The following is a 10,185-nucleotide window of genomic DNA, read 5'->3' as shown; positions in this document are numbered from 1 at the left end:
TAACATTCACATCTTATCATAAATAATAAAATTATTATTTTCATGATAATTATTTATGAGTTCTTTATAAGTTATAATAATTTCTAGTAAAAAAATTATTAAAACAAATTAATAATCCATTAAAATTAACTTATATTTTTAAAGAATACTAAAGTAGGCTCGTTAAACAAATATTTACCTGTTAGAAATTAAGAATTATAAATTCACTAATATATTAAAAACAATATTCATTTAAAAAAGAAGAAGATAAAACCACTTTCTATGTAAAGAATTGAAAATATTCATGGTTTGGAAATTAAGAATTAAAATTCACTTTTATTAAAAAAGACAAAGTTTAACTTGAAAAAAAAAAACTTTAAATAAAGGAGAGGAAAAGAACAGAAAAGTAGTTCCATATAAAATAATACTATAAATTGAATTATAATTATACAATTATTACAATCATAATATAGTAATAAAATAAAGAGAGTAGACCACGTAATCACCTAACGCCGTCACGTGCGACGGCAACCCTAAAAATACCGAACTCGCTGACGCAGCCTTTCTAACGTCGTCAAAATAGACGGCGCCGCTCCTTTCCTATTCTTCTTCTCTTTCTCTTCGCTCTCTCCCTCTCTCTGTGTCTGATAAATTCGCTTTCTCTCTCTACAAACTCTCTGTCTGTCTCTCTCTAGAAATTTCATTTCAAAGAGATGCTTCTCTCTGCCCCTTGTTTCCCTTAAAGGTAACTTTCTTTCATATTCTCTCTCTATTCAAAAACATTCATTATTATAAAATTAATATCTCATTATTAATTTATTAATTGGTGGTAGTGTTATGCGAATTTGGTGGTTTTTGGGTCTTGAGTGTATTTTTGTTTTTATAATATATGGTAATAACTTGTATTATTTATTTTAATTGTGATTACTTGAGTTAATGCAATATTGGTGTTTAGTGTTATGGGAATTTGGTGTGTTGAGTTTTGAGTGTGAATTCCGGGTTTTCTGCATTGATTTCGGATCGTTCTGACTTTTTTAGTGTGTGAGAGTAAGTGTTGAGTTGTTTCTTTTCTACTTTTGAGCTGTTTAATTGGATCAAATAAGGAACTTTTTTTTAGTTGTGTTTAGTTGATTATCTTTGGTTCATCATGCTGTTTTTGTGTTCTTGGTAGAGTTTTATTTTTCAACTTATACGAAGTTGGTAAGACCAATAGTAAGGTTAGAGTGGAATGCTTGTGTTTTATTGATTTTGTTCATGAAGTGTGGGTGGTACATAGACACTTCTATGATATGGCTATGCTAAATGAACTCTTTTATATGGTGTTCATTTCACAGTTTGGTTTTGTTTCCTTTTGTAGTTGTTTTACAAGTTTGAGGGGATTTGGCTGAAATTTTGGATGAAAGTTTCTATTTCAGATTTATATGATAAAGTTTGGCGGGTTTAGGCCGGGGTTTTACACTGTGGAAAACTAATCTATTTCAGAAAAAAAAAAAAAAGTTATGAGAATTTTTTTATCATTAAGTGAATATTTTCTATTAATCTTTATCTTCTGTTCTGATTTAATTTTTGGTCTGGTATTTCAATTTGGAAGAATATGTTTAACTGAAGCAAGAATACTGGTGGAGTAATGATTGTGAATTCCTTTTGTTTTCTTGTCTGATTTCAGTTCAACTGTCATATTATGGATCATTACTATAGATTGATGGTCTGAATTTTTATTCTCTGTTGTAGGGATAGAGCTGTGTTCAGCAGGCTGATGCGGGTGCCATTGGTGGCTTTTTTGATGTAAGAAACTGTGTATACTGCAGTCTATTACAGAATGGGTGCCGTTTGTTGTGTTGCTGCCAAAGACAAAACTTTACAAAGTGCATCACCCAGTGACATCATACATCGGAATATTCGATATTCTCCAACTTGGAACTTTCGGTGGGATCATCGAGGGCGTGTAGCTGGTGAAGATACTGCAGTAACTTGGTTTTCTAATGGTATTAGCAGGAATGATGGACTGGAGAATAAAAATGAACTCTCGTATGCATCGGACGATGGAAGCCCGTTGCAGAATAATCAAAGGAATAGATGCCAAAAATCCGCAGTCTCAGAAGGAACTGCTAGGAACCTGATAAATTCACCTTCAGGTAAATTTAATCAAATCAACTTCCTGGTTTCAATCATAAGTTATGTACCAACTCGAGTTTGACGAGATAAATGAGAAACCTATTAATTAGGGCGTAAAATATAATCCTGCAAATCAAGAGTCTATTGTGGAAGATGTAAAACTATTCATTGATGTACGTTATGGTTGGAAACAGAGCGATGTATTCTTACTTATGTGTCTTTCTCATAAGCTATCAGACACAAAAAAATATTGAAAATTAGCAGAAAACATGGTTAAAATTTTATCAACAAACAGAGCAGATTTTGCTTTTTATTCCAGGCTAACACAATAGCAAGTCTGTAGATTAACCATTTCTGACACAATGGAGCCCTAAAACAAAAGAAAATTATCAGTTTGGAGTAAGATGCTGCATAGCATAAATTAATGTTTGTTATAATATGATTAATATTCACAGACCAAAAAAGAGGGAAATGAAGATGGTGAGTTGAAAAGCACCATTTGATTTATCTAGAAATGTAGGAATTATTTTGGGTTAGACGTGGGGTGGGTGTTGGCCTGTGACAGTTTATCAGTTAGTAGAAGAAACATATGCTGAAACATGCTTGATAGTAATTTAGATTGAGTAGTTTGGTTTAAGATGCCAGTTTCTGAGAGTCTTTGTTGTAAGTTAGATCATCCTTTTTCTTTTTCCGGAGACAGGTGTTACAGGCGATGGTTAGAAGAACAGCATAAACTGAAATATAAATGAGAGCAATTTAGTTTCATGTCTTGCAATTAAATTGTCAGATTTTCTTAGAAATTCCATGTGGAATAGTCTTTCTTGTTGGCCAAAAGAAAGCGTTGCATATGACCAAGGAGAAAAGAATATACTTATATCTTTGTTTAAATAGATTATTGATTTATTTTGATTGACTGTTGATGTTTGATAATCTGGCATGACCAAGAAAGAGAAGCATATACATTTGTTTGCTAATCTTCGTTCAAATAGCTTATTGATTTATTTTGATTGACTGTTGATGTTTGATAATCTGGCATATATATTTGTTTGTGTCAATTGTGCACACATGGTTAAGTAATAAATCTCTGTCCAGTTCATCACAGCCTTTTTTGAAATAAAAATAGAATGAAAGCTGGTTGATTTGTAGATCTGACGTGTTTGTTTATGTTTATCTCAGATCAAACTCTTTTAAGAAATGTCTCAACAAATGTGAGCATGGAACAGGTGAGGTTGTAATTACAAAGGAATCTGCTGTTATTTTTCTGTTTTTATCAATAGTTTTTATCTGATTTCTTGGATACATTTCGTACTTCTGCATTACTATGCAGGCAAAGGGGTCGGCAGAATCATCAACATGCCCGGATCCCACAAAACCTCTACATTCATTGCCTTCTACTTCTTCATCAATATCACCTCAGCCATACGATAGTCACCCATTCCCATCCAGCTCAACCACTTCAAGGTGGTCTTGCCATTCCACAGGAGAGCAAGTATCTTATCAAGTTTCTGATAGCCAAACCTTGGGATATAAGACACCTGGCAACTCTTATGTATCTGAAGAGAGGCCAGTGTTGCCTTCATGGAGCAATGAATCTGGTATGCACTCCCATGGCGGGTCTTCAGGTAATTGGTCTAGGTCTGGTTTTTCTGAGCTGACAGGCAGTTCCTTCAAAGATAGATGGTCATTTGATAGTGAGACATTTGGTTTTAATTGTGAAAGGCTGGTTAGATCCAGTAGTCGGTTTTCAAATTCTCCAGTTGATTTACAAACATGTGGTGTTTGCTCAAAACTTTTAACTGAGAAGTCTTCTTTGGGCACCCAAAAGATAATTGCAAGTAATGACCTTTCTGTAGTTTCTGTCCTTATCTGTGGACATGTTTATCATGCTGAATGTTTGGAGTGTTTGACACCTGAAGTCAACAAGTATGATCCACTTTGTCCAGTTTGCACTTTTGGTGAGAAATATACTCTTAAATTGTCTGAAAAAGCTCTGAAAGCTGAAATGGATTTGAAGGCTAAAAATAAGAAATCAAGAAACCGAATTGTGGACAGTGATATTGACGATAATTCTGTTGTGCATGAACACTTTAGAGAAAAATGGCGTCAAGCTAGTAAAGGTCTTAGAATTGATTCTAGTTCTAGTGGGAGAAGCTCTAATGGGAAACCTTTTCTTAAGAGACATTTCTCATTTGGCTCAAGGAGTTCCAAATCCATGTTAGATAATCAGTCAAGCCGGAAGAAAGGCTTCTTTTGGGCAAAATCTAGCAGGGAATAAGCTGCTTTGGGGTTGTTGAAAGGTAAGTTCCATTTTCTTCACTGTTTTGCGCTCCAATTTATGAAATAAGAATTTTCTACTTTCCCCTGTTGTAGTCGGCAGGTTATTTCCTATGTTTTCAAATCCAGATCAAACCTGCGAGTCAGGTTAGGTCATCACCAAGAAACTGCTTGTTCATAAACTAGTGAAAAACAAATACGACGATGGTGAACCAGTTGAACCATTTAAACTGATTACATGGTTGAAGTACTTCACCTTTTTACCCTCCATTAGAACTGTTAAAATTGTTTTGGTTTTTAATTTAAACATGTTTAAAACTCAGACTTTGACTATTTATTTGTCCAATGGAGGGAAAATGGGAGTATGTGATGCTACGAATGAACGGTTTAACTTCAATTTATATCTAGAAGCTTTTCCCTTTCACCCTTTATATTATTTTATGTGCGTTTGCATTGGATGAGAAATTTTACCTCTTTCTTTTTAGTTATTTGATGTGATACTAGCATGGGTTAGACTCATTTTAGTTTCATTTCTTGTATGTGCTAAATCATTTTGGTTATGTTAGAACAACTTTTAATTATTCTTGTCTGTGATTGTATTTATTTATATAAAAATCTTTGTAAAATTTCCCTGGTTTTGTTACATGTATATGACATTTTTTTGTATGTCTATGACAAAACAAAACCCAGGTTCAACCTAGTTGAAACATAAAATCTTTGACATCTCTCTTGGCTTGTTATATTTTACCTATTGAATTTTCGAAAACAATGCCTGGGTGTATCCAGATTTCACTGGGTTTGATTCCTCATGCACCAGAATTTGACTTCCAAGTTCAAATTTTTGAAAAATTGAGCTCCAGAAATCTCCGCAGTTATTTTGAACATAATTTTTCGTTTATTTCTCCTTAAAGCAGGTTCCGTTGTTGAACTTCTACACAACCTCAGATAAAATGTCCGAGGAAATGGCAAGATGACATTCATCAAGCTTTGATTTATAATCTCTGTATACACTAATACATGATTTCTAAAGGTTTAGAAGCTGGAATTTCTCTGTAAAGAAGAAATATGAAACTGAAAAGATTACATATAGGAAGAAGACAAAGATAGTGTTTAGAAATCAATGGTTTTGCTATTTTGTACAGATTGATTAGATTATTGCATATGGATATAATTCATTCTTGAAAGATGTTCTGTTGTCCCTTGTTCTGCTGATATGTAATGCAATATAAATGCCATAGGCCATTGGCAGTTTCTGGTGTATGACACAAATTTATTGTTAAATTGTAATATCTGAAGAACACTTAATCACTTCAAACATTTTATTTACCATATTTGAGTATCTATTATAGATATGCTTTCCTGTTCTCTCTTTTTTCTCATTTATATGGTTTGAGCTCATTCTTTGTAATCATGTTTCCAAACACACTATAAATCAATTTATATGGTGCTTTTTAATATTTATGATTTTTTTTCTCTTTTCATTCTTTTAAACCAAATTGCCAATTTGGTTGAGATTATAACTTATACAATGAAGTTTTAGCACTTTTTTAATATGACCTTCTATTTTTTTTCTGATTTTTTTTTTCAAATTAAGTATTTCAAAACTCTACTCGATTTTCTATTATTTCTCACTTTCCTAATTTCTTTTACTTTTTTTTATTGTTTTCTTATTATCAAAATGAATCAAGTCATGCATGCTGAAAAACATGATTTTATTTATTTTAATCTTATAATAAGATTGTGTTTATAAGTATGACTTTTTTTAATTCTTTTAAGATTTAGATTGAGGATAATTGAAATCTTTTTTTTTTAAATAAATTAGAAGTGTAAAAGGAATTAAAACAAATTTTGGTCAACTTATAGATGTATGACATTAACTTTCAATGTGGATAATTATAATGATTATGACATTCATTTTGGCATAGATAATCTTTTTTTTGGACTTATTTGGAGCTGATTCCTCCACTTTTTATGAATACAACTAGTAACTAATATTTTTTAAGTTAATATCCTAACATATTAATGGAGGCCAATAATTTTAACTGTCAATCCAACACAATTGAATTTGAAGTACCGTGTAAACTAATTTATGTATAGATATGCAAACTATTTTACCTTGAAATGTTTTTTCTTAGTTATGTAAAAAAATTTCAAATAAAATCAAGTTAGACACTGTTATGAACTCTCACATCCTAAAGTTTATCAATCATTTATTCATATAAATTCATAATTTATTCATATAAATTCATGTTATTTATCACAATAAACTTTGATATCTTAATTATGTAACACTCTAAATCATTCCTCATCATATAAAAATTTATTACAAAAATAAATTATCAATTATTTATCGGTACATGAAAAATTATTAAAAATAAAAAATAAAAGAAGGGAAATTACACAAACCCAATAAAAATTACACATTTCAAAATATAGATAAGTTATATCTATTATAAAATAATATTTAAATAAAATATTAATATACCTTAACTTTTTAAGTGAAAAAAAGGGTGCGAAGAATCTTAAGTCAAATCAATGATTTTTGTTGTTCCTTTGTAGTGACGTTGGAATCAAGATTAATTAATAATTAAGCTTCTACAAACATGGGTTGCACGCACCATGTTTCATGTTACTTGTTGACTCCAGGTTGAATCACATCACCAAAACTCTTAAAACTCTTAAAAATCCAAAAAATAATGCTACTCGTGACTTAGAAGACTTGCGTGCACGTTTCAATTAGTGGTTTTTGTCACTAATCTTGATTAACTTCCACTAATATGGCCTCATCAATGGTGACTTCACATTACTTAAAGAAGACGTTTATTAATTAATATGTCTAATACCAATTATTGGGTGACAAAAAGAAAAGTGTCTTATGTTTAATCACACCAAGGTGATACGTGGTATCTCTTACGTATAGAATTTCTAAGTCTTATTTGCTACCACTTAGTAAGACTCATTAATTAAATTGAATATTACGTGACTTTAGGGATTACAACGAATATATTTTTTTAAAAGTTAAAAATGTTGGAAGTCTTATCTCGATTAGAGATAAATCTAATTCACAGTATATAAGTGAGTACAATCCTTACTTTACGAACTGATTTTGTAGAATTGAGTCAGGTTTAAAACTTACTTCTAACATAGTATCAGAACTAGGTTAGAATCTATTTTAACGAATTTTCTTGGAGGCGTGAATGAGTGTGTTAGAAGTCGGTTTTGTAAATCTGAGTTAGACTTAAATTCAACCTCTAAAAAGAGAATTTTATGTAAATTATTCAAACTCTGCACTTTTAATATATTTCTCTTTCGTATTATTAGATAATTAACTTAATAATCAACTTGGAAGGTTACAAGAGATAGTAAATTGTATAATAAAAAATCACAATATTGAAGAAACTAGTTTAGAAATAAAATAAATTATGTTACAAGAGGAATTAAACCGTTAAATGGTTAAGAATATTGACTAAACTTGTTTAAATATAATATTAATTAATATAATTTAAAAAAATATAATGTATTGATATATTATTTTAACACACTCACAATATATATATATATATATATATATATATATATATATATATATATATAATTCACACTAACATTTTTCTATTTTCTGTGTTTATTTGTGGTATCTGCCTTGTAAGTATATAGTTTTTATGTTGTATAACTCCTCCGTCTATTGAAAAGATTTATTTGTTTAAAAAAATGAATTTCAAAGAAACAGTAAATAGATATTATATTCTTATGTGTTTGATTTATGAGAACACCTAAATTGTAATAATCGAGTTAATAATTAGTAATGTAAATTATTAAATTGGGATGTTTGCACTAATAAATAACTTAAAAGTCATATTTATATTAATTGAATTACATTTTTAAACTATTTCTCACAAAAGAAAATACCATAATTGTAGTAAAACTTATTATTAACAAATAAGGATCATCATTAAACATCACAAACATTTTTATCATTAATTTAATGTGATAATGAAACGAATAGTATGTTAAAAAAAAATCTATTTCAACAAATTTCTACATAAGCTTTAAATTAAAATTTTAAATTTATGCATAACCTAATTCTTATTCTCTTCTATGGGTTTCTCCATAACAGATGAGTGTTTGAAATTGAATACCATTTCCAAATGATAAGTGTCAGAAACATATTTTATGATTTTTTATTATAATGAACCCTAGACACATGGCTACACGTGTAGACAACTGTGATTCTGCATGGTCTCCATAAACCACACGTGTTGCTGCATGCAAATCTGAACACCGCCAAAGAAGACCCTTACGTATACATATATATATATATATATATATATATATATATATATATATATATATATATATATATATATATATATATATATATATAGAAATTGTGTTAAAGAGGTGAAGACATGCAATTTGTGTTACGTGAATAGAAAAAGAAAAGTTTGAAGATGGCACAACAAGTGGAACTGAGAGATGAACATGGAAACCCTGTGAAACTCACAGATGCATATGGAAACCCTGTGTGGTTAACAGATGAGAAAGGTAACCCAGTGCACCTTACTGGTGTGGCAACCGTTGCAGATCACACTCCTCAACACATTCCTCTTCATTCCAACTCTACTTCAACCTCATTTTCTGTAAGTTTATACATATATCACATACTTTCTAGTGTAGGTTTGATATTTTACTTTATCTTATAAGTCTTGATTATAGTAGAACTGAAATTTATAAAAAAATGGTGACATTTTTACAATTTCGTCCAACTATATTATTTTGAATCTATGAAAAATTGGTGCAGTAAAAGGTTTTAGGCCTCAGTTACAAAAGAACCGAAGCCTATAAGACAATTCAATAACTAAAATTTCAAACCATAAGCATCAAGATTTTTGGCCTCAGGTCTTTATGGACCGAGGCAATATAAAGAGATTTTAGGTCTCAGTTACAAAAGAATTAAAGTCTATAAGACAGGCTAGTTAAAAAAAAACTGAAGTCTATAAGACAATTTAGTAATTGTCTTTTTTAAATGTATTTAGATATTGAATGTTTTATAAAATATTTTGTTTTGTTTGTGTTGATTTCTGAAGAAAAAAATATATACAGGTTTAAATGTGAAAATAATTATAAAACAGAAATCGTATTTAAAAAAAAAGCTATGCAACCTCAGTTCTTACCATAACCGAGGCCAAAAGGGGGTTTGCGGCCTCGGTTCTTACCATAAGCAAGATCAGTCTTCAAAATTTTTATTTAATTAAATTCTTTTGACTATATAGCTTTGGTTCGACCACAATTAGAGCAAAAAATATTTTCATATGGTTTTGGATTGACTAGAATCAAGATAAAAAGGATGTTTTTGCTTCGGTTAACATTCGAGATCAAAAATTATTCCTTTTTTATCTTGTTTTAATATGACTGGATTTTAAAATTGGACTCGATTTTAAAACTGGAGTAAAATATTGAAAATAACTTAAACCAAAAGTTCTTACTACTTGGTGCATTGGTATTTGAAGATACTCTATTTGAAGATAGAGTCACATAAATTATATAAATTATATAAATTATATATATATATATATATGTGTATGTATATATACTTCAGTTGATTTTTTTTTCTGCAATTGTTGTTTGTTCAAATGTAGTTTGAGGATAATAGAACAAAAGAGAAGTGTGCAGCAGAAGGTGAAGGAGAGATGAAGGAACATTCACACAGCAAAGCATCACTAAAGGAGAAGTTAGAAGAAGAAGAAGAAGAAAAGTTAGAAGCATCACTGAAAGAGAAGTTAGAAGAAGAAGAAGAGAAGTTAGAAGCATTACTAA

The 10,185-nt window shown here is 30.1% G+C and overlaps 2 protein-coding genes across 3 annotated transcripts in view; both read left to right on the top strand.

Moving 5' to 3' along the window:
* The first annotated feature begins 542 nt into the window (after positions 1–542).
* LOC114169567 (RING/U-box superfamily protein) lies at positions 543–5,697 on the top strand. Of its 2 annotated transcripts, none has more exons than XM_028054790.2 (5): positions 543–724; positions 1,711–2,114; positions 3,271–3,317; positions 3,422–4,391; positions 5,283–5,697. In XM_028054790.2, exons 2-4 carry the CDS (start codon positions 1,799–1,801, stop codon positions 4,367–4,369), a joined length of 1,311 nt encoding a protein of 436 aa, XP_027910591.1. In that variant the 5' UTR covers positions 543–724; positions 1,711–1,798; the 3' UTR covers positions 4,370–4,391; positions 5,283–5,697. The 2 variants fall into 2 exon arrangements, with proteins under 2 accessions (XP_027910591.1, XP_027910592.1); XM_028054791.2 differs by lacking the exon at positions 543–724 and adding an exon at positions 1,008–1,026.
* Positions 5,698–8,756: 3,059 nt separating this feature from the next.
* Positions 8,757–10,185, top strand: part of LEA (dehydrin LEA) — a 1,798-nt gene continuing 369 nt past the window's right edge. Inside the window, exons 1-2 of the mRNA XM_028054130.2 lie at positions 8,757–9,008; positions 10,008–10,185. The exon at positions 10,008–10,185 is cut by the window's right edge and continues 369 nt beyond it. Of these exons, the coding sequence (XP_027909931.1) occupies positions 8,820–9,008; positions 10,008–10,185 (367 nt within the window). The 5' untranslated portion in view covers positions 8,757–8,819. The remainder of the gene's footprint in view (positions 9,009–10,007) is intronic.

Source organism: Vigna unguiculata, chromosome 11, assembly GCF_037176805.1.
Source record: "Vigna unguiculata cultivar grain cowpea cultivar isolate G323 ecotype 2 chromosome 11, ASM3717680v1, whole genome shotgun sequence".
Lineage (NCBI taxonomy): Eukaryota > Viridiplantae > Streptophyta > Magnoliopsida > Fabales > Fabaceae > Vigna > Vigna unguiculata.
This window is presented reverse-complemented; position numbering and strand designations above follow the sequence as displayed.

What these genes read in the sequence shown, in the direction of transcription:
- LOC114169567 (XM_028054790.2), top strand. Translation starts at nt 1,799, where the DNA reads ATGGGTGCCGTTTGTTGTGTTGCTGCCAAAGACAAAACTTTACAAAGT. An exon ending in CCTGATAAATTCACCTTCAG is followed by an intron (nt 2,115 to 3,270) that starts GTAAATTTAATC and finishes TGTTTATCTCAG; the next exon opens with ATCAAACTCTTTTAAGAAAT. An exon ending in CAAATGTGAGCATGGAACAG is followed by an intron (nt 3,318 to 3,421) that starts GTGAGGTTGTAA and finishes ATTACTATGCAG; the next exon opens with GCAAAGGGGTCGGCAGAATC.